At 33.4% G+C, this 25,870-nt stretch overlaps 1 protein-coding gene across 9 annotated transcripts in view; it reads right to left on the bottom strand.

The window, feature by feature from the left end:
* COL11A1 (collagen type XI alpha 1 chain) overlaps positions 1–25,870 on the bottom strand; it is a 220,750-nt gene that overhangs the window by 36,675 nt on the left and 158,205 nt on the right. For all 9 annotated transcript variants that reach the window (XM_058716371.1, XM_058716376.1, XM_058716372.1 and 6 more), the window contains 8 exons: positions 16,831–16,938; positions 12,323–12,430; positions 10,622–10,675; positions 9,303–9,356; positions 8,701–8,808; positions 4,313–4,366; positions 2,667–2,720; positions 1,349–1,402 (listed from right to left, as the gene is read on the bottom strand). In XM_058716371.1, the coding sequence (XP_058572354.1) occupies positions 1,349–1,402; positions 2,667–2,720; positions 4,313–4,366; positions 8,701–8,808; positions 9,303–9,356; positions 10,622–10,675; positions 12,323–12,430; positions 16,831–16,938 (594 nt within the window). The remainder of the gene's footprint in view (positions 1–1,348; positions 1,403–2,666; positions 2,721–4,312; positions 4,367–8,700; positions 8,809–9,302; positions 9,357–10,621; positions 10,676–12,322; positions 12,431–16,830; positions 16,939–25,870) is intronic.

Raw genomic sequence — 25,870 nt, 5'->3', positions numbered from 1 at the left:
AATGAAGAAAGTATTTGAATAGTTGATAATACAGGATTAATTATAATCAAAATGGTAGAATGTGAGTGTTCAGTAAATATAAAAATCAAAATACCACATTCTGATCTTATTGCATTTTTTCTGAGGGGTAAATCTTTTAATTAACATAAAGTAATTTAAGTCAAAAATCTTTAAGACCAAACAACAGAATCATTTTTAGGATATGTCTATACTTCTGATATCACTTAATAACTATAAAATTCAGGAAATACATTTTTTCACCATATAATATTTTATGGTATGAAATGCAATTTTCATCCCTCAAAACTGGCAAATAATTTATATTTTTAAATAAAGCAAATACCAATGTCAATTTTCTTAAAAATTGTATTAAGAGGGGCGCCTGGGTGGCGCAGTCGGTTAAGCGTCCGACTTCAGCCAGGTCACGATCTCGCGGTCCGTGAGTTCGAGCCCCGCGTCAGGCTCTGGGCTGGGCTGATGGCCCAGAGCCTGGAGCTCGTTTCCGATTCTGTGTCTCCCTCTCTCTCTGACCCTTCCCCGTTCATGCTATGTCTCTCTCTGTCCCAAAAATAAAAAATTAAAAAGTTGAAAAAAAAAAAATTAAAAAAAAAAATTGTATTAAGAAATGAGCATGGGTGCATAAATAAGAAATCAGAGAATCATTTGACATTTTTATAAAAAGAAAGTTGTTTTAAGTGAAATGATTTTCAGGAGAAAACGAAGTTATTCTGAGCCCAGATGTTATGGCACATGCCAAGTATTTTGAAAAGTGCCAAAGGCAGGTCATATTATTAGTAATGAAAATATAACTCCAAACATGACAAAATGAATGATTAATTCTTTTGTGATTCAAATGATTCTTTTTTCCTGTTTAAGTCAGTCACATCAACCAATCTCTTCTTTTTGAAGAATGAGTGCTACTTAGAGCATTTAGTCTAGTCAGACATACATGGGAGTAAATCCTGACTTAGTTTCTAAGGACAAAACCTTGATGCAATTATTGAAATTCTCTAAACTTCAACTGTCTCAGCTTAAAAATGTGGATAATAATAATACCATCATCAGAGGTGATTGTGTAGATTAAAGGAAATAATCTATGTATATTGCTCAACACAATATCTGGAAATAAAAATCATGATATCTCAAAATCATATTTAACTAATATTTATATGAATAATTTAACTAATAATATGAATAATTTAACTACTAGAGTGGATGGGCTGTGATTCATATAACTATGTATAAAATACTTAAAAAGAGTACTATTAGATGCACTTAAAATATTAGCCAATTTCATCAAAGTTCTTAATTCTTGCTGTTTCAAAGTGTCTATCACTACATTTCTTACCTTTTCTCCAACACCACCAACTGAACCAATGGATCCTGGGGGTCCTTGTGGTCCCTGCAGTGGAGGAAAAGGAATACAGTTATCCTTATTCTTGTAATAAAATAACATATTCATAGATACATATCTAGTAGTTCTCAAAGAGGGAGAAGGATATGCAAGATTATTCTAAGACATTTAAACGATGGGACAAAATGATGCTCTTTATTGAGTTGCCAAATTTACTAGATAGCAAATAACTGAATTATATTATATGGGTTTTTAATTTCACCAGAATTTTGAATATATGACAGAAGACTTTCCAACTCTAGTCATACTGGCTGATACTCAGATCATAATTTCAATCTTTTTCCCATTGAATAGGTCAGATTTAGAGGATAGCTTGTAGATTTGGGGAGTGCATCTAAGTATGACTCTGGTTTAAAATTATGTAATCCAGGGGTGCTTGTGTGGCTCATTCAGTTAAGCATCTGACTCTTGATTTCAGCTCAGATCATGATCTCATGGTTTGTGAGATTGAGCCCCACATCAGGCTCTTTGTGAAAGCATAGAGCCTGCTTGGGATCCTCTTCTCCCTCTCTCTGCCCCTCCTCTGCTCGTGCTCTCTCTTTCTCTCGCTCTCTCAAAATAAATAAACTTAAAAAAAAAAAAGAATTATGCAATCCATCCAAAAACCAATCTGAACCATCTCTTAGCCTTTATATCATCTCTTAGTCTTTATATTACTTAAAGGGAATAAAACCCAAAAGCTCTTTTAGTACATCTGCTCTTTGTCTATTTTATCCAGTTCTGGCCTGCCTGAATTGCAACCAGGCATGACAGAAGAGCAACTAAAAACAAGAATAAATGATTTTTTCATTGTGAAAAGGTGAAATCAGAAGAGAGTTTTCAAAATCTAGAAATTTTTTAATGGTAACAATAAGATAAGTATAGCATTGCATTTCGAATCCTGTAATATTGGAAGAGTGGTTCAATTATGAAGCAAGCAAGAGAGCAGCGGGGAGACTGTCTTTATACAATTGAGAGAAAACATTTTACATGGTAAGAGGTGCACATATTATGCACATAATTCTCTAATATATTTTATAATGAATGTGAACTTGGAACTTCTTTTATACTTGTTTTGACTAATTCCCTACAAAGCCTGTTTATTTTTCTGTAAAATGAAATGTAGTGAGTAGATTATTTTTGAGCTCTTGTTCACTTAAATATTTATCAATAGTGCAATCATCTCCATTATGTCTTAGATACCATCCGCCATTAAATAATACTGACAATTACGTAAGTTCAAAATAATGAACATATATTTCACAGTTCTTACATCAGCTCCATTGGGACCTTGAGGGCCTCTTGGGCCTGGAGGACCAGGTGGACCCTGTAAGAGATGAATATTAAGGTTTATTAGTGCCAAACCCAAATGCATTTCTGATATTTTCATTTTGTGACCAAGAAGTTTCACGCTCCAAAATCATAATCAGTGGACCATAGCAGGGTTATAAGTCATTCTTGATAGATACAATATCATGTTAGCAAATGATTCTCTACACATAGCTATGGGGAAATTCATACTGCAGGCAAGCGATATGGTTAAAAATTCGAAAATTAGGCTATTGCTACTATCTGGTACAATGAATTCATAATGGAACAGAAATATACTAGAATATGCTAGAATGCTAGATTTAAAAAGGAGCATAAATTTGGAATAGAAATGGTGCTTGAGATTTAAAATTTATTAATTCTACAAAAGTATTTTTTATTTGTATATTTTGTTTTTTTTATGTCAGCCCTCATGTTCTATATGTTAGAAGTGAAATAAGATTAACTACTTAGTTGTCTTCCTAAGATAAATGTTCTTTCCCCTGGCTGTGCATTAAAATTACCTCAGGACTACTTTTTACAAAATACTGATGGCCAGAACCCCTTACCCTCAAGGTTGTGATTAAATTAGTCTGTAGTGAATACCAGGGCATTAGTGTTATTTCTAAAGGTCACAGTTTATTTTAATGTCATTGTTGGAAACTTTCTTACTATTAGCTTTTACTAATATGTCAGAGAGAAATGTATTAATGATTCAGGGAACCACAGCAGTCATACCTAGAAAGAAGTTTTCTATGTATCTGATGCTGCTTAAAGAGTATTAGTCAGTTATGTGAGTCAGCAATGTTTATTATGTTCACTGTTTTTAAGTTCATTGTGATGAAAAGAATTATTTCTTTTTTGAAGAAAATAACATCTAAAATGAAAGTATAAAAATATCAAAATACGTATTCTGATGGAACTAAGAACTGGGGGCAATGTTTATTGAAAGGAAGGAACAATTAAAAATACATTCATTACATTTCATTATAGACTTCAATGACCTTGGGTTAATTGTTTCCTTATCCAAGGTAATGCTTAATAAACAAATATATGTATTCCAAAATTTCAGTTAACTCTTAGATTTATACTTAGAGCAGAAAGCCAGAATCGATAAATGCAAATTATTTTGTCATAGCATTCTAATTCAAATAGGATTCCTTATTAAATTAAGAATTTAATTAAAAGTACAAATATTTAATACTATGTTAACATTTGCTACTTATCCAAATGAAGGGTGACTATTATCTATTCTTTACCTGGTCCACTTCAAAGTCTGGAGCTAAAGACTAATAAATAACTGAAGTTTGGCAGTTTATATACACCTCAATAATCCATACACTTAGAAAAAATATATATGCAACAATATATCAACCACTGAATGCTGTATGTTTATAAAACATTAGTCCAAAGTGAGAAAGAGAAAAGAAAGCGATATGTGATGAAAGAAACTTCAGTGGTCACAGATACAGATTGGGCAGGGAAAGGAGAAGGCATCAATCTGAAAAGTCATGGCTTTTAGGACTATTTTGTTCAGATTACTAACCCTTAAAGATATTAGTAATGTGAAAATTCACAATATCCATAACATCCTATAAGATATAAACTTACCATGGGACCAACATCCCCATTTTCACCTTTTTCACCAGGTGGGCCCGGCAGACCCTAAGAAAATATAATAAAAAAACAATAAACGTCACTCATGTATTTAAAAAGAAACTTTTGGCCAATTTCTAATATAAAACCAAAATTAGATATAAAGTCAAATTAGAACATGAAATTAAGATTTAGAAGTTATCATGTGTCAAAATACTTGAAACACAAGTATTAACTACATATAATAAAATCTTATATGTACATTTACAAATAAAATTCATGCTTTCTATAATATTATACTGTTTGATTTTAGTTACAAGAATGAATATATCATTTAACCTGGGAATTTATGGATGCTTAATCATTTGCTCCATCTTTTATGAACATATACACATGTATACAAGGCTGCCATTGCAAAGATTTTCTGAAAAAATCTTGTCCCAAATTATTTTAGAACATCTTATCCAGGTGAGGTTTTATAGTTGGGTACCGATTTGACAAAACTCTTTTGAAAATAAAACTTCCAATACATTTCCAGGATTATAAATATCTTCTGAATTTTTAACCTTGTTACTTTCACTTCTAGTCCTAAAAAACTACCAGGTCATAAAACCTGCTGTATTGCATTTCCTTTATTCTCTCAAATTCATTTCCTTGATATCCAATAGCAGTGTCACTACCTTAGGAAGGGTTCTGTGTTACTGAGTAAACTCACAGGGCAGGTTACACTCAAACTTCACCTATGTCTTTATGGGAAAATTATTTTATTTCCTCTTGGTCTTCCTAACTAGTTCTTCCATGCAGAACTGTTCATATCCCCTGTTTCATATCTCAACCATATATTGCACATACTTGAATTGTATACTTAAAAACACAATGATGTCACTTGTTTATATACTTACAATTATAAGCTACTTTGCAGTAATTATCAATATTTTATCTCTAGCAATTAGCAGAGGACCAGGCAAAAGTAGGAGTTCATGAAAATGTTGAATTAATGATGAATGAATGAATTCTAAGAAAATAAATCAACAGGAAAAGCTACATGTAATAAAGTGTTGATTGTAACAGTAGTTAAGACTATTAAGATTCTCTATTATTCTAAATGTTTAATCATAGAAAACATAGCTAAATAAGTTTTGTTATATAAGATATTGGGATATTATAGGGCTATTAATATGTTACTAATACTCTAAATATGAATGATATATAATAAGTAATAAAACACAAATATAAATAAATATGCATAGTGTAAACTTATCTGTGAAATATGTGTTTAAAATAGGCATGATAATTATTGGACAGAAATAGTAAAAGTGGCAACAGTTTTTAATATGGTAAGATTATGGATTGTTCTAATTTTTTAATGTTTTTAGTATTATTGCCATTATTTATTTACAACTTACACACTCTATATATGCTTTATTTTTAATACTTGTAAAATAGTATTTCAGACATAATCTGGGTAAGAAATAAAAATGCACAATACAAAGTTCTAAATCTCTGCTGGTATTTTAGTCACTTATTAACTTGGCACTACACTGCAGTGGCTGCAAATTATTTGACCGTGACCCACAGTAATAAATACATTTCACTTATTACCCCCTAAATGTGCATGTGCAAAATAGCTGAAAGATGAGTTTCAAAAAGTAATACCCTTAATGCATAGATGATGGTGATCTTTGATATTTTTAATCTGTTTTACCTTATCCTGTTATATTTCATTTTTTTAATGCTGGTAATAACACACTATATGGTTTTTGTGACCTACTAATTCCACATGACTCTCAGTTTGGAGAGCAAGTGCTTTATTGAGTATATTTGTAAACCTTTTTTAATGTGGCATGTATTTATCTTTATGACAAAATCTTAGTTACAGATTTATAATGAACAATGTATACCAGGATTTAATCTCCTTTTTCTCAAAAGTCACTTGGATGTCTAGGAAAATAGCCAGTTATTCCCAAATGGTTAACATCATTTGAAAGTAGCTTCTAGAATCACTGGAGAAGTTCCTAGGAGGACATAACTAGGCGGTATTTTAGAGTTTAGCCTACCTAAAAACTACCTGGGAGAGATTGCTAAAATTTTAGATTCCAAGATGCACAACCTCGGAGATTATATTTCATTGATAAAGCACAGAAAACTAAATTCTTAAGTAGGCAGGTAGATTTTAACATTTAATATTTCAAGTTGATTTCGCTAAGTAGCATGGATTGCAACTTAAATTATAAACATCATATAAATTAATGCTCACATTCTTATCTTTTGTCTATGTTTCCACCACCTCCTTTTAGTATAGAGTGAATCTGATTTGGAATCCCCAAATTGAAGAGTATAAAAATAGTAGAGTTCATAGTTTTCTTTTATTTCTGTAACAGACCCAGCTCTGTATTGCCAGCATATTTTTAGGCATATGAGTATTCCTAATATTAGCTCGATAGGGACCTCCCAATAGAAAAACATTGAAATATTTCTTTCTTTCTGATGAAGTCTGGTTATAGTTGAAGTTGATTAAGACAGAATGTTCTTATCATTAAAATTAATAGAGACATAATGAGTCAAATTCTTTTGTTGCAGGAAACTAAATGTGCTAAATGGCGCTACAGTGTTAATCAGTGTTCACATGTCCTAAGTTTCTCCTAAGGAATAATTTATGCATGGAGATATTCTGTTTTAAGGTCTGTCAATTTAAAATCATTTGCCACTTAAGTGGTAAGATAAAAAAAAAAAAATTTAGGTCAAGAACTGTCCTTCTTTACATTTCCTTCATATGCAGACAAATTGTAAACATCAAACTGAAAAATGGAGTCACTTAATCAGAATATTAGATGACTATTATTTATGTATTATAATTGCTAATATCTATTCTGCCATGAAGACTCAATTAAAGGGTGCAGATGCCATTGTGAACATGTTAATTACATTAGCATCTTTTCAGATTCCTGATTTAAAGAGGTAGCTGTGGGAGAACATAATCAATTTTGTAGTGAACTAATTTCTTGAGTCACCCTCATCAAAGAGCACATTTCTTACATTTGTGGAGATGAAGGTAATTTTTCATTTAATATTTTATAAATATAAGCTACAAGGCATCTTCTTTAATCAGGAGAACTAAACTCCTAAATTACAGCCTTATAGAATCAGAGTAATCAGTTAAATGAAAAAGCAGAAAATGAATGGTAACATATTTACTGGCAGTCTAATTTTGAATGCCTTGTTGTTATTTTCAAATATGTGTGTTTCTCACACATGTTGATTTTTAGTATTCATAATTGCTCATTTATTTTTTCCTAATAAATATAAAGGGGTAAACACAAATATGAAATGAAGTTTTTGCATTTCCCAAATCTAAAAAGAATTATTTTGGATTAAAATAAAAGCAGAAAATTACAATATCATGTTCTCTGAGTGCTATAACAATAACTATGATAATATACTAATTATATTATTTACAATATAATTTGTATAATTATGTATATAATAGGCTACTTAATATTAAAAACAAGCAGTCTGTGACTTTACTTATGAAAATAAAGGCAAAAAATAAATTTATATAAACTCAACTTCTATTTACTTTTCTACAACTTAACAAATTGTTGATCTAGATGGTTTAATTTAATCATTTCTAACATTGTTAATGTGGCATAACTCACATCCATGTGTTACCCAAATTATCATTTAAAGCACAATTTTATAATCTCTCAGATGATCACTAGGTAGGTGTAGAATAAGTATGTGAAAGAAGAAAGCCAGATGTTTCCAAAGTTTGTAGGAAGCCGTGAGCATCACATGGAAGAGTAGAAAAACAGCTCAGCATAGAAGATGTCTACAATGCAAAGTATTGCCTAACAGTCCAGTTGTAAGGCATATTTGGATGAATGAAAATTTCTTAGCCTACAATGATTTATAATTTCATATTTCTTGTCCTGAATGTGCTTCACGAAATACAAATTATAATTTAAAATAAGTTATTTTAAATGATCAATCTATTGCAAATTGTTTATTTTACCTATTATTGTTTAACATTTGTTCTTGGCAGTGTCTGTTGGTAGTAGCGATGGGCAGATGGTCTTCTCAAAATGCTTTTAATTTTTGCTGGTCATCTGAAGTACTAATTTTCCTGCTATGAGACTTGCAAAAGAATCCTTCTAACCTCTCGCTTTTAACTCTCAGCCTTAAATAAGGTTGTAGTTCATTTTTTAAGCAAAATGGGAATGAAGAATGGAGGTGTAATACCTAGGGTAGGGCTAACATTTAAATAAAACAGTAATTATGGCTAAACATTGTATCCAGGCTTCTAGATAGAAAAAAGGAAAGCTACTTTGTTTTACATCCACCTGAAAACCTGGTATGAGAAGAAGGTGGACAGGACAGCGTACAAAATGCCCAGAGCATCTTACCTGAAGACCTATGGGACCAGGAGGTCCTGGGAAACCTCTTGCACCCTCATCACCCTTTTGTCCAAACATCCCCTGCTGACCTCGGGGACCTGGCTCACCATCACCCCCCTAGAGAAGAGCAATGACAATGATCACAAACCGGAAAAATCACAATTCTGATACAAGTCATCACAAAAATATAGCCATTTCTAATTTAATCAAAGCTGGTCTATTTACAAGGAACCAAGTAAAAAAGATTAAACGTCCATTATCTGCTGCAAATGCACCACTGTTTGTTTGGTTCACATTCTTTGTTTCTGGAGCATGACTGAGTTTGATTTTCTCATCTATACCAAGTAAAAGCTGTCTATCAAGGGGAAAATAATGTTCAGAATTTACTACAAATTAAGTACTTTTTAACTCATTATTCTTTTGAAATGAAGTCATAACATTTCTTGTTTATAAAGATCAGCCTGGTTAGCTATATTAGAAAATTTATATTTGGCTCAACATTAGACAGACATAGTTATAACCACACAAAATCAACTGGTTATGTGACAGTTCATAAATTTAATCAGGGAACCATGAGGATATAAATTCGCTGAACAAAGAGAAATACTTACAGCAATTCCAGGGGCACCAACAGGACCTTGAAGACCTGGAGGTCCAGGAGGACCCTGTGGTGAGATAAAAATCAGTAATTTTGAAACTGAAGCCAGAAGAGCCTCAGCTATAATAGTGCAGAACATTTGATTGATCAAAGTCTATTATGCATCTTTCTACTTCTATGGAAAAGTCTCTTGCATTTGGAGCAGTCAACCATTATTTATTTTACTTCTTGAGACTCAGACTTGCCTATTTGTAATCAGCTTTAAATTGGTAGTTATCGAAAGCACTCTCATCTGTAATGCAGTGGATATTTAAAAATGGATTTTTATGCTAACACAAATCACATTGAAGTTTCACATTTGAAAAATTTCAAAATGCCAGATTTCTTTAATGAGATATGTATCATTCAGAAAGAGCACTTAAAAGATCTATCTATACAATATTTTCTAGTGAATACTGGGGTAAGGATTCCATACAGACAGAATATAGTGATACACAAAAATTTAGAATTTCCTTCATATGAAAACACATCATATGTGTATGCATATGTATATGTATATGCATGTATGTATGTACGTATATATTAAGTATACCAGGCCTCCTTATATTGATACACAAAAATTTAAAATTTCCTTCATATGAAAACACATGCATATGTGTATGCATATGTATATGCATGTATGTATGTATGTATATATTAAGTATACCAGGCCTCCTTATTTGAGGAATAGATTTCAATAGGTTTATGAGTCTTACATGCATAAATATTGCTTCTTAACTTTTTTTTACATACATAACTACATACATTACTACACTACAAAAGATCCTGGCACTAAAGAAAAACAGTCATTGGACTATATTGTTCATCACAATAACTGCTATGTGTTGGGAATAGTACTTAAATGTTCCAAAAGCATGGTTCATAAACCATTGGGGTACCTGAGGCATTTTTAGGTTTCCATCAGGTCAAAATCCTTTTTATAACCACACTAAGACACCATTTCTCATTAAATCACAGGGATATTTGATGCAAGAGCAATGAAGGTAAACTTGCTGATGACTTAGTCTTATTGTGAGACTTTTAGGGTTAGAAGTACTGTGTATCTTAACACATAACTTCAAAAAGAGGTTTAATTAGAACTGACTCAATCTCAACTGAATAGTTGTCAAAGAGATAATGTAGTATGGATGTTACAAGTAGGTAGTAAATACTACAGAAAAATATCCCTGGTCAATAGCCAAAAAACAAAACAAAACAAAACAAAACAAAATAAAACAAAACAAAACAAAAGTTAAATGAATAATTCCACTCAATAAGAATTAGGAAACTCACGTTTTCTCCTTTGTCACCCTTGCTGCCTTTCTGTCCTGGTTCACCAATTTCACCCTGTATTGGAAAGAGTTGAGTTAAAGTTTATCCATAATATGTCATGCCTGCCGTTGCAATTGTCATCACTATCACCCATTATTAAATTTTACTTTAAAGTAATTCTATACTAGTGTTTCATGTCACTGTTTAACTTGTGAAATCTGGGGGCACCTGCATGGCACAGTTGATTAAGCATCTGACTCATGATCTGGGCTCTCATCACGATCTCACAGTTCATGAGTTCGAGCTCCACATCAGGCTCTGCGCTGATGGCGTGGAACCTGCTTGGGATTCTGTCCTTCTCTTTTCCTCTGCCCAACTTGTGCTCTCTCTCTTTCTCAAAATAAATAAATAAACTTTAAAAAATGTAAAATATGGGTTTCCTCTGCTACTCTGTTTCTAGTATTGATATAGATTGATATTGATATTGATATAGTAAAGATATAGATAACCCAAAGTCGACTGAACTTTGAAGCATATTGCAGCTGGATTTTTAATTCACAAAATCAATTTTATCTGAAAAATCACCACAACAAGCTGATAATGGAAGTATATTAACAAAAATATAATTACATATTAATCAAAATTCTTAATTAATTAATTACTTCTTTCTCCTGGTTTTCCAAATGCTAAAATGTTGCACATTATCAGATTACTGGCTCATAAATTGTGTTATGGCATTTCACAATATTAGAAAACACCTTAGATACATACACGTAACAATACAGCTATGCATTCAGAATCAAAAGCTTAAGGGGCACCTGGGTGGCTCAGTCAGTTAAGCGTCCGACTTCGGCTCAAGTCATGATCTCACAGTTCATGGGTTTGAGCCCTGCGTCAGGCCCTGTGCTGACAGCTGAGAGCCTGGATCCCACTTCGGATTCTGTGTCTCCCTCTCTCTCTGCCCCTCCCCTGCTCACACTCTCTTGCTCTGTCTCTCAAAAATGAATAAACGTTAAAAAAAATTAAAAAAAATAAAAAGCTTAAAATCTTCATTTGTACATTCAGTAAAAGAGATGTCCAGTATTATCAAATAGGAATGTAAACTATTGTTTTTTGTTTTTTTAATTTTCTTAAATGTTTGCTTATTTTTCAGAGAGAGAGAGACAGAGTGTGAGTGGGGGAGGGGCAGAGAGAGAGGGAGACACAGAATCCGAAGCAGGCTCCAGGCTCTGAGCCGTCAGCACAGAACCTGATGCGGGGCTCGAACTCGCAGACTGCGAGATCATGACCTGATCCGAAGTTGGACGCTCAACCGACTGAGCCACCCAGGCGCCCCGGAATTTAACCTATTTTAAGTCTTCTTTTGCAATATCCAAGACACAAGGGCAAAGCCTATACAAGCAATGACTTCAATTAGTTTTACATTTAGTTCAGAAACACATATATTTGAAAATAAATAAGCAATTTTGTCATGTGCTATTTTTTCCCTCTACCATTTTTCTTGTGTTCTCTTTTTTTGTTTACATGCAACACACTATTTCCTGGATAGATAATAGTATTCAAACTGTAAATTAAAACCATTGAGCACATGGAACGTGCATGAAACTTTGAAAAAACTGTCTTGAGATTTGGCATCTAATCTTCAGAAATATTAAATCTAGGATTCTTGAGAAAAAACTTGCATTTTCATAGGATGTACTCATATGAACGCAGAATACCAACCTTGTCTCCATCTTCTCCAGGTGAGCCTGCAGGCCCAGCAGGCCCTGGGAGACCCACAGGGCCTTGGACTCCATCTCTCCCTGCAGGGCCTTGGGGACCTTTTTCTCCCTGTATTGAAAATCCAGCAGACCATTACTCTGCTGTAAGAAACCTTTAAGTTAGCTGTTTATTAGGATTTTTAAGTATAGCTGCAGCAGGTCATACTCTGAGTTCCAAACTTGACAGATAAATTATTTAATGTTAGCAAGTAGAAAATATTTTCAATTAACAAATGATGACACAAAAGATACCTACATACTTTCCTGACTAAGAACACCATCCTCGCTAACTGATGAGGGAGCATGAGGCAGGCTGAGGGGTAAAGCACAAGTTGGTGCTGCCCCCCCCCCCCGCACCCCAGGTGGGATCTGTGTGATATTCCTCAGACACTCCTGGCTAGCCAAGAACAAAGGAAAGGGGTTTAAGTGCTTGCCATGGTGATGTGGGAAACTAAGGCAAATGAAAAATTAAATTCCCTTACTGCCCACAGCCCATTGACAAGCCCTTGAAATAGGCAAAGTGACCTCTCTCTATGAGCTCAACTCAAGGATCACACTCTGCTAGGGACAAAAGAGAACCTTAGCTTAACATTGTCCCAACCTCCAGGATCCTATAGTCAACTTCCTTTATCTCAACTGCACCAAGATATATACACTGGCAATCATACTCCAAGCTTATGGTCCCATGATATAGATCTAAAGGGTCTTGTGACTGAGGTTTTATTAAATAACAATAAATTGTATTTTCCTAGCAACAGTTTGCCCCTCAAGGTCCTGAATACCTTGCTTTCAAAATTCCTTAGAGACTTACTCTATCCCTGACCCCCTCTCAACCTGAGGTATATAATGAGTTACCCGTCACCACACCATGGAGCTCTTCCTGCCCACGGGTCCTGTCCCCATGCTTTCATAAAATCACCTTTTTGCACCAAAGACATTTTCAAGAGTTCTTTCTAGGTCATTGGCTCTGGAGCACCCCACCATCACCCCAAAACTTCATCACTAACAAATTATAAATCTCAGGCTATGGCCCACAAAAGTAATTGAGAGTCAACTTAGAATTTTTCCTTCAAACTCACATTTCCTAATCAAGCATTGTATATTGGTAAATCAGATGCTTGATGTTTATGAAAATTCACTGAGCTTTTACTTTTTTTTGGTGGTGCTACTGAAATAGCTGGGCTCTGAAACAGGCCTAAGAAATCATAAAATGCATTTTCCCATATAACCAACTTTTTGCTTTATGCATCAGCTTTTTCTCCTTTTAACAAATGCATCATGGATTTTCCTAGATTTTTATATTTTAATTCACTCCTGCCTTTACAGATTCAAAATGATAAGGCTGTTAGCTTTGTTTATTTTTTGACAACGGCAATATTTTCCTATTTTTAAAATACCTCTATTGTGCAATTTAAGAAAAAAAATAGTGCCTTGATAATGAAGATGACATCTATTTTCCATTAAAATTTCTTTCAGAGTATAAAGTAAACCATCTCCTAAAGGTCAAGATTTCATCAATTTTGCAGAAGGTATATATGGCTGATTGTTCCCAGTGGTTCTCTCTGCTCTCTTGTTATATAGGCTGGGAATCCACAATTCTTAAGCTCCTGCCTTTGTGTTACCCTGTTCCCTACCCTCCTTCCCTTACCACCTCCTGTCCCTTTACAATGACTAAGTTTTATCTATTTTATCTCTTGAATGTATTTACTTTACTTTATCTCCACCACAAACACCTTATCCCAAGATACTATCAGCCTTCCTTTGAACAACTGAAATAACCTTTTTCTTTTCTCACATCTATTCTCACCTCCAAACTATTCCCCATGCTGTAACCAGAGAGACAATGAGATCATCTTACCAACATTCTTCAATCAGTTTACTTGTTTACCATTCCTAAGATATAGACTAAGCTGTTACTGCAGTCTATCATTATCTATCTCCTCCTACCTGCCCAGCAGCATCTGGCCTTCCCCCTTGCACTAGCTTTCTAGAATTCCAACTCCCGCTAGACCTTTTTTCAGTTAAATCTGATTCCGTGCTACTCCTGTCACTTTGCCTGAATCTACCTAGTTGGACCCTTCCCCTAGATAATTCCTCCTCATCTTTTACATTCTACCATCAGTGTCCTGTCCAAGGAAATGCCCTGATTCCAGCTCCATTCTGTTACAAGCTGACTTTTCCTTCATATCACTAGCCACAGCTTGTAATTATACATGTACTTAGTGGTCCTTTGCTTATTATCTAATTGCCCCATCAGGCAATAAATTGTGTGAGGGCAGAACTACGTCTGTTTTTGCATTTCATTGCATCCCTCTGGCCTGTGGCCCAGAGTAGCCACTTAAGGAATATTTGTTGAGTTGATTACTTACTGACAACAAAAATAACAAACTATCTATAAAACAAAGTTAACTTGTAAACCGATTTATTAATTTCTTAGATTCCATATGACCTGGTTTCTCAAAACTTTCCCCAATTATCATGCAACACATACCCCTGGTGTCATCTTGGAGACCTTTTATTTCCTTTAAATCAAATATTGCAATATCTCAAACCTATTTATACTCCAAAAATGTGCTGTGTTATTCACAGGGAACTTCACTATTTTAACCACATCGCTGATTCAGATACTTCTCCTTAAATGTGGATTTCTTTTAGAGCTTGAACTCCAAAAATCAATTCTTTTATATGAGAGTATCCATAAATAAGACACATTAATTCTTACGTGCCTTCATTATAGTACACATGATTGCTAGCCAAGAATCACCTGCCATTTATTTCTTCTGATTCTGGTCTGTGTGGAGTCAGGAGAAAATCTTTCAATTGCTCTACACCACACTAAATTTAGATTCTTCATTTACAACTCTGCAAGATGACAAACTCTTCCTCCATTATGTATGCATCTCTTGGCCCACAGTCTACGGGACTACCAGAAACATCATCCATCTCTCCTTAAGCAGTCTTTATTTCATCATTTCTACCCCTTTGCTAATATTAACAGCTGAATCTTACCTTAACATTTTGATAGAAGCAGATACTCATCCCCATGTCCTTTCACTTGGCATGATCTTGTATTTAGCCTGTACCTGTACTCTATTCACAGAATCCATCCCTCCTTACTCAAAAGTCGATTTATTTTCTGGTTATAATCCACCCTTTTTTGTGACAACTCTGGTCCACAAACATGATGATGATGGCTCACTGAAGATTTATTTTCACAATTCTACAAAGTAATTTAGAACTACCATTTCATCTAATCCTTACGAAATACTGTACTTATCTTCTTTTCCTGGGTTTTGGGAGGTTAAATAGCTTAACCAAAATCATGAGCTAAACAAATTACAGACCTGAATTCCCAGCTGAATTCTGATTGGCTCAGAGTTGGCAGCTCTAGTCTACTCTGACACCCTTAACTTCCTCACTCTTCACTGATTCTTTTCTTATTATTGGTTGTGGATAAATACATGTGCAGCATAATAACAAGAGGCAATGCATTCAATTCTGCTTGTATTTCTACCTACTGTCCCACTATTTTTTAGCCATATGGCTTACTTGGGTTGCTCTACATGTACCTATCCCACTTCTTTATCAACTGCCTTCATTTGAACCCCACTGTAATTATCTATAAGAATTACCATGAATGCCCAACAGACCAAGTCCTGTTCTCTCATTTTCCTTCTACTCAGCTTTCAGTATTCGTGGTCTTTTCTAATATTCAACAAAGGGTACTTTTTAATCTCTCGGCCCTCATGATGATGTGCCCTGGATATATTTTCTAGCACTCAAGGACCTTTTTTTTTTTTTAAAGCCATTTTATCCACATTTATGAATGAGTTTGTTTTAATCTTGGAGGATGAGAATTTTTTAGGAAAATTTATATGATTAAATCAAAAGCAGAAACAAAAACAGAGAAATCTTGACAAAGAAATGTAAGCCTAATGAACAGACTATAGCCCATAATCACTTAAAAATAAAAATTTTAAATCCAATAAATATAAGATAAAATAATTGGTTAAATGTTTTCCATCTCATTCACTGTAGATCAAAATTCAAATTACATGAGAAGAGCAGCCACTTTCTATGGGTTTCGTTTACAGACTTTGGAAATATTGGATATGAACTTGTAATACAAGAGGAGTGAAAAGTGCATACTTCTAATATAAAGCAGCAAAGTATAGTTTTAATCAAAACTCCAATTTTATTTTTTAAAAGGAGCAAAATCAGAAGCCTTTTACATTCATAATATCCAACTCCCTCACAGGTCTTAGAGTTTCATAAAGTGTGGGAAAATGTCATCTCATTTAATTGAATTTGAAATTTTCTCTATTATAAATATAAAAAGAGGTATGTTTATATGCCAGGCACATATGCAGAGAGAAGGCAGTGGAGTATGAAGAACTAATATCCTTGAATAAAAAGTAATAACTTGTGCAGAATGGCAGTATAATATATTTTCTCCTTGAAATTACTTACAGGAGCACCTTTCTCTCCAGCTGGACCAGGAGGACCCTGGGGTCCTGGACGCCCTGGCAATCCAATTGGGCCAGCTGTACCCGCTGATCCGCGTTCTCCTGGTGAGCCCTAGTACACGGGGAAAAAAGGTATTTTATTATTAGTGATGGGAAACTGGCTTAAGAATCACTTATTTAATAGTAGAGTCTCATAGTATAGTAAATAATGTAAAGTCACTTTTAGACAATTCAAAGATCTCAAATAGGAATAGTTGTACTATTTGAATGATTAATTTCTAGCCCCAATATTAAGCGCAGATATTGAAATTAGGAAACATTGATATAAAAATTTTAATTTTTAAAGCTTTAATGTTTACAAGTATCTTTTTTTTCATTTAAGTGTTCAAAATGGTTCACAATGCTTTATGAAACACGAATCCAATAAATAACTTATATGATTTACTCCTGTATTATTATGGATTGGCAGAATACATTTTCTAGACTAGTATTTCTCAAAGCAATTTCTGGGCTTCACCTCAAACTTGCTGAATCATAATTTCAAAGTCCTAAAAAAGAGTTCAGAAATTGTCACTGCATTAGGCTACAAATATAATTTTTTACATAATAAAGTTTGATAATCACTATCCCAGAGATTGGACTTTTTCCCAGAAAATAGGTCCTTAATTTATCTTAGAGTCTGACAGGGATCGTTGGGTTTTATTATGAACACTGACAGTATAATTCATATAATTAGGTATGTCCAATTGAGTTTCAAAGAAGATGCCATATATTTTCAACTAATTTGCTTAAAAAATACCTAATATGTAAACTTAAAAAAATAACATGTAAGACATTTAAGAAATCATTATTTAAAGAAAGAATAAAGGAAATGCAAACACATTTACTAAGTCATGTAAAGCTCAAGTTAACCTATTTACTATTTCCAACTTTATTTAATGAAAAATAACAAGAACGTTGTCTTTGGATTAGATCCCTGGATGGATGGCTAAGTTATAATTTGCCATTTTCTTTTGTGATTGAACTAAATGTGAAATATTAGAAAATATGATTACTAGCAGTTTTCCTTAAAATTAAGATATTTAGATAATAACATCATTTCAAAAATCATAGAAGGAATGACTTATAAAAGCTGGAGAATACAATACCTTAACATTTATTTTCTAACATTATACTTCCCATATAATTGGAAATCTTTTTATTATACAAATATGAATTATTGACTTTGTTCTAATTTATATTTTATTAGGTAGAGAATCAATTCCGTATGAACACAAGAACAATGATAATAATGACAACAGTTTGTATCGACATAGTGCTTTACAATTTACAAAGCCATTCCACATTCATTTTGTCATTTTTATTCTCACAAAAAAACCCACTGAGTTGACAGAAGCCTTAGCATGTCAGTTTTAAAGGTGAGACCCCTGTGGCTCAGGGGTCATTTATCCTTCTCATAATCATGTAGCTAGTCAAGGGGAGCCTGGAGGGCTGAGCTGGTTAAGCATCCAACTGTGGATTTCTGCTCAGGCCGTGATCTCACGGTTTGTGGGTTTGAGCCCACACTGGGCTGTGGGCTGACAGCATGGACCCTGCTTGGGATTCTCTGTCTCCTTCTCTCTGCCCCTCCCCCACTAGTGCTGTCTCTGTCTCAAGATAAATAAGCTTAAAAAAAAAAAGAAAAACCATGTAGCTGGTCAAAATAAATCCTGACCTTGCACTCCTTGTGCTTTGTCCACAAAGCCACCACTGTTTCTCTCTACTGGTGATATCAGTGACTCCCAAGGGTTATTTAATTGGAATTTCTTTACATTTAGTGCCTATTCAATTGTATCTATATAGTCAGTGATTACAAAAGATTACAAAAATATTTACTACTTAACTTCCTGATATGATTTTTTCTAGCTAAATTCACAAGGTACAGAGAATAGTTTTTATGTAGCCAGGTATCTGAATGCTAAAGCAATTAAAAGGAATTAAGAGACTATAGATTTGAGATTATTGGCAATAATCTTAAGAGTGCCACTAGAAAAAGTGATTTTGTCTTTAATTTTTTGTTTGTTATAGGACTATTTCAACCAGTGTTGTAGATTTTTTAATTACAGGGTATCTTAAATTTAGGAGACAAATAATTTGGAGAAACTACAAAAATATGGTGAAAGAAATCATGAAATTTAAGCTTGATATAAACAAAAAGTGACATTTTTGAGCTATAATAAGTATATATTTAAAAACAAACCCAGAAATTGTTCCTCATATTGCATAATAATTAATCAAGAGTTGTTTGAAAATTAAATTTTCACCAATTACATATTTCAAATACTAAAGAAGAAACAATTACAAAGGAAATTTGCAGTTTTTTAGACAATAAACATCTAGCCTCTGTAAAAATGTTTTTGAAATTCAATATTAAAGAATATATATACATATATATGTGTATATATATATATATATGTATGTGTGTGTATGTGTGTGCATATATATATATATATATATATATATATTTTTTTTTAGAGAGAGAGAGAGAGAGAAAGTGTGAGTGGGGCAGAGGGCAGAGGGAAAGAGAGAAAGAATCTTAAACAGGCTCCATGCTGCACGAGGCTCAATCCCAGGACCCTGGAATCATGACCTGAGCAGATATCAAGAGTTGGACACTCAATTGACTAAGACACCCAGGCGCCCCTGTTAAAATATTTTAGGGAAAGAAAAAGTCAACCACAAGTGGCATAAGTATTAACCAGGTGGCATACTTTGGATGAATAATTTCAGAGGCCAGTGCAGAAGAAAAAAATAAGAGTAGAGTCCTCTAAGTATTTTTGCATTCAAGAGGTACTGCTCTAAAAGTGAAAGGAATATAAAATTTGTCTCTACTTATTTGAGAGAGGGGGGTCAGAAGCAAAGTCTGGAGGATAAGGTTGAGGGCAAGGCGGAGGGAGGGAGAGACAGGTAGGGAAAGGAGGGGGGAGCAGAGAGAGAGAAACAGAGACAGAGAGGAGGAGGAGAGAAGAGAGAGAGAGAGAGACAGAGAGAGAAGTAGGTGGAGGAAAGGAAGAGTGAGGAGAAGAACAAGAGGAATAAGAACAAGGACCATGAAACTGAGAGAAATAGAAAGGTGTTCTTTGAATTACAAAGAGAGAAAGATCAAGCGCTTTTTTTTTTTGTAATAGAAAAATATCACCAGAAGACAGTATATAATGTGACTCCCGAAAGATAAGTCTACTTATCTGAAACACTGGTGCAGACCACATGACCGCATTACATTTCTGCTTTAACATTTTACTTGTAAAATCTCAGAAAAGGATTGCTACTCATTAGTGTTATCAAAATCTAAACTAAGCATCCAATTTAAGTGCTGAGATATTTTATTTGTAATTGACTGTACAAAAAGAGATGCAATTTTGATTTGTCAGGCCATGAAATCTTTCTCTTTAATTCTGTTTGACATTAAACCCCCAAATGTTGGAAGATTACCCAAAGAAGATATCATATTAGACTGTATTGAGGTCGTCAAGTATGAGACTAGAATGATAAGAAATTCACTAGGAAGCAGAAACTTATATTTAAAAAATGTATTATTTTCCAGTTATCGAGCCTATTAAGCAATTATTGTGTTATTTACTCTGTATATGCAATATAATTTAATTCCAATATAGTTTGCTTATTTTTCAGATAAATACCGTAAGGGCCTGATGTGCCATAATCCACACAAAGATCTTCCTAAGTACTGAGTACTTCATAAATAGTGTTAGAAAAAGAAAAGAATCCTTGATTGATTGTACCACTATAATTCAAACATACTGTGCTAAATCTTAATAAGTAGGAGAAAGCCATTTAAGACCACTTCTACCAGAATGAGCTCATATTCATTGAACATCCTCTAAAATGAGAAAACTTCAAAGAATATGGCAATGCTTAGGTCATTCATCTTAATAGTCATTCTCTGTCATTCATATAGTTCATTTAAACTTTGTTCATCATTAGAATCTTTGCTTCTTGTCACTGTTACTTACAAGCTTTTTTTGTTTTTGTTTTTGTTTTTCATTTAACTTTCAAAACCAAAGAATTGTTTTTAGTTTGGAGAATTATTCAACACATGTGTGGGACTTTTTCATTAAGTTCCACCTTTGAGTTTTAAAAGCTAACTATTCCTTCTTATGTACAGAACTCTATAAACAATTTGGATTAATGTGTCTTTTTGAGAATGTATTTATCCTTGATCTCCCCCCGCCCAAATACTCATATACACATACTCAGAATTTTTTTACTTTAGATTTTAGTATTGTAATGTGTAAATTATTTTCTCCTAATATATCATAGATTTCACTGTCCCTATAATACAATATGCCTGCTGTTACCTCTGAATGGTTGGTCACACTTACCTTCTACCTTGGAAAGTCTTTGGTCTTTTCCTGTACTGTTTAAAAATTCTAGCCATTCTTTAGGCACAGGATGACAACTGTCTTTTCTAAAGGTTGTACTATTCTGAGAACTTAAAGCATGAAACATCCTTCTAAATGTTTCTTGCACAACTTACCGTAGTATGCTAGGCGTTCTACCATTATTTTCTGAAGGAATAAACGCACCATTTGGCATACTGAATTTTGTTCTGTAAATATCCCTATGATTTCTTCATCAATACTTCCAAAGCAGAAAATATTTACTGTATGCATCAAATAATTATAAGTAACAGCAATAAATGTAAGAACATGATAATAGAATTAGAGATATGCACTGGTCTTTCCATAAAATATATGAACATAATAGATATGTTGAAAATTTTGGGTCTAGGGGCACCTGGGTGGCTCAGTCACTTAAGCGTCTGACTTCAGCTCATGTCATGATCTCACAGTTAATGAGTTCCATCCCTGCACTGGGCTCTCTCCTGTCATCACAGATCCTGCTTTGGATCTTCTGGTTCCCTCTCTCTCTGCCCCTCTCCTACTTGCACTGTATCTCTGTCTCTCTCAAAATAAATAAATTTAAAAAAATTAGGATCTAAATGTTTTTATGTGTAGTCAATAGAAACTTCCCAAATTTGCAGGAAAGAGAGAATCAATTGAATATATATTTTATCTAGAAAATGTGGTATTACAATTAAGAGAAATATGTATTTCCTTAACTGGATACGTTATGCCAAGAAGCTATATGAAAATAATGATTAGCCTTACTTAAGAAAAGAATGCTTACTAATTTTCTACCAAAGTCTGTTGAATATTTAACATTCATCAAATAAAATGTTCATGTACATCAAGTCAAGAAAGAATGCTGATTTGGATCAATGACAATGTGTACCGTTTGTAGATATTATATGCTATTTTTTATGGTGAAGCTTAACTATTTTAATTACTCCCTTGGAGCATTCATAAGATTAAATTTCAGATTGCCATCTTGCTTGTAGAACCTGCATTAAAATTAACAATAAAAACACATTACTTTCCTGCAGTTAAAATATTGCTTCATGATCTTGTCACAGATCATTAACTTTGAAACAGTAGATGAAAACAATAAGAAGAAACTATCTGGATGTATATTTGTGCCCTAAAGTACAACTGTGATTTCTTTTTCCATTAGTTATTTCAAACATTCTATAAGTCTAGATATTTCTAATAACAGCATGCTCTGCAATGATTTTGTTTTATACATCTGTAAATGAATAGTGAAAATCTCTGATGATACCTACCTATTAAGCAAATGGTCTTACAAACTTGCAAATCTTTTAAAAATATTCCCAGGCCAACTTTTAAAAGAATAAGCCTTATGAATCGCTTAGTCCCAACTGAATCATTGGAGAAATCTCATCAAAAAAAACACGTAAAACCAATATTAAAAAGAGAACCTATTTACACATTCCACAAACACATAGTTAGAATCTACTTTCTTCTGACACTGACTGGGAATACAAAATGTATTAGGGTAGGTATCAGCCCTTGAGAAACGTTGCAAATGCATTTTTTTCCATAAAGGGTAGACATTTATAGTGATAGAAATTATTACATAGCTCTTTAACCAGCTTAGGTAAGGAACAGAGGGCTTTATAATTGCCAGATAAATAAAATTTTCCATTTAAAACAAATGCATTTGGGTTTCAACATAGATTAAATTGATAAGTGATCAGCTCCACAAAGGTAGGATTTTTGCTTATTTTTTTCACTGACCTCCAGAACTTTGAACAGTTACTAGAACATAGCAGACCCATAGCAGTAAATAAATGTGTCAGTTGTATATGTGATCTTTTTCCTTTCCAGCAATGGAGCCACTAACATTCCCATCTTGAGCAAACTGACCAAGCACTCAATGGCTCACATTTCTCACCAATAAACTGGGGACAGAAATAGTTTGCTTGAGGTTTTTGTGATGCTTCATGTGGTGATAGCTCTAAGTTTCTTTGAGCAATGTCTGTCCTAAGGTATAAATGCAACAGATCTTAAGAGAACTGTCCATGAACATCTATATATTTCAAAAATAGATATGCAATCTCAAAAGAGCGTAGTGGTAAAATTCAATAGGGAAAAAAAAAAAAAAACTAAGGTCCAGAATTTTATATGATATATTTAAGGTTATACTATTAGAAGAATGGTAGAGATTTTTCCACAGAATAATATCTTTAATCCTAATTTAAACTGTTTGTATACTTATGTTTTACATCAATGGTGAATATTTAACACATAAAAATTGCTTAAATGGAAAAAACTCACAAAAAAGGGCTAAATGGAAATAACTCACCAAAAAAGGGCTAAAAACTATAGAAATATTATTTTCCCACTCATTATTTCCATAGCAATGGGAACATGGCAAATTAAAAGTTTTCCAAAGGCATTCAGTAGTTGTCTTTTTGTTTTATTGTTTTCTTTGCTATGCAAAAGCAGAGGCAATAGAATGTGTTGACTTGCATGAATTATAATAACCATAATATCATAAAATATTGTGATTTTAATAGTAAATATTAATCACTACAGGTCACATGTTTTCAGTTGAAAGGTGAACATTTAGCTGCTTTTAAAAGGGAGAATTTTACATTTCTCGATTTAGTTACCTTTCTTTAACTTTATGTTAGCCAATCCTCTTCTGCAGCCCTTTCCCCTAAACTTTACAATGAAAATAAAACAAGAAGCAATAGTATCAGTTTATGTTCTTGGAGCAAAGAGAACAGTGGTTATTCCTCTAACTGTTCAGACGCAGGAGAACATCCAGATAAGCATTTCCTGTTATTTTCACTGGGTGTTTCATATTCTGAGGAACGTTTGTAAAGTAAACAAATGTGGTAAACAGAGAAATGATCTCATCAGGATCCAGTTAAAAGGCAGCCCACTAGAGAGGAGTTTTATAAGAAGAGAAAACTAAGATCCAGGTTATACGGTACATCTAAGGTAACACTGTTAAAATAAGGGTAGAGATTTTTTCCACCCTTTTTTATTTAAAGGATGAACACAAGTTTTTACAAACTAGAATAATTCAAGTAGAAGGAGGAAAAAAATCTGCCCTTTCTTTTAAGGCAAACTTGACCTTCACGGCAAAATGAGTTTGAGGAACCCCCAAACTCCCCAGATTACACATGTTGTAGACCATAAAGCCAAAAATTCAGATAAAATATCAAGCATTACCAGAATATAAAGCATAAATACTAAAGGATTAAGTCAAAATCTTGCAATATCTCAGTCTTTGGCCTCTAATCCCTACCATCTCTATCCTTTGGTCATCCCTGATTGGATGTCATAATAACCTGTTATTATAAACTATAATAAACCTATATAATAAACCTATTATAATAAACCTGGATTCCAATAGAGAAAATGCGCTCTATCTCAAAAAGTATGGTAGATGATGAATTAATCAGTAGGTATAATCCTTTTAAGAATTTATCTATTCCTTTGATTGAGGACTAGGTAAAAGCCAGTGAAAAGAAAATTCTCTGGAATTGGGTGTAGAAAAAAAAATTAGACAAAAATAAGAATTATGATAGGAAACACATGTAAACTCCTAAGAAAGAGATGACCAGAAAAAATAATAGCACACAAAGAGGAAAAGGAGAGTCAGAATTATCAGCAGATAGTCATGAAATAGAAATCATAGGAAAGTATGGATGGCACAATTTTGAAATCTTGGACATTCACCTTTGTAAGCTATACGTCTGGCCCCTTCTCATATATACTATCTCCACATTAACTGCAACCATTCTCAGGGGGAAAAATGTGGTTGTAGGAATGTAAGCCTTTTATTAAATGCACTATTCTGTTTTAATCTTCTTATTTCTAGAGAAATAACTATTGGTAAGGAGGTGGTTCCATATCAGAAAAAAAACATATACACAAGAGAGTTTGTTTAGGGAATACACTTTCCTTGATTTTCTTTTGTGAAAATATAAGTGGTAGGTACAATCTGAGAATTTACTTGCATAAGTATGTTTATATATTGTGTATTTACACAAATATAAAATGTTTATTCAAGTTTATGTTCAACATGTGAGAAAAATTCTTCACTGCCTTCCTCTCTTGCCACTCAGTCCTTGGTTGCTTTCTGCTTTGTGTGTGTTCATCAAGACATCCACTTAGTAAGTAAACCCCCTGAGATCAGAAAACATGCTTGTGCTTTGACTGACATCTATTACCAACTCTTGTGTACAATATCATGCATACAGTGAGTGGTTGGTTTTTGCCAAACTTTAAAAGCCCAAAGTCACAGCACCTGTTGGGATCATTTTGTTTATCTTAAGTGGGAACATTAAAAACTGTTTCTTAATATATTATCACTTCTGGTAGCACAACCTTTAGAAAATTTGCTTTCCATATATAAAACTGATTTTTATTTATAGCTACAATTAGAACATGGAAAAATCATTGTTCTCATCTTGTCTTCTTTATTGTATATTTTAAGAAATTACTTATTATTTATTATGTTGTTTTATCTACTTCATATCTGTCTTCTTCAGTATACCATAAGCTATTTGCAGGAAATATCTATTTAATGAATCTATATAATTTTAGCTTAATAGACTGGCTAATGTATTCAGATATTTAATTATAGTTTTTCCATAAGAAAAGATGTAT

Source organism: Neofelis nebulosa, chromosome 2 (genome assembly GCF_028018385.1).
Source record: "Neofelis nebulosa isolate mNeoNeb1 chromosome 2, mNeoNeb1.pri, whole genome shotgun sequence".
NCBI classification, from domain to species: domain Eukaryota; kingdom Metazoa; phylum Chordata; class Mammalia; order Carnivora; family Felidae; genus Neofelis; species Neofelis nebulosa.
The sequence above is the reverse complement of the archived record's forward strand: the minus strand, read 5'-3'. Positions and strand labels throughout refer to the sequence as shown.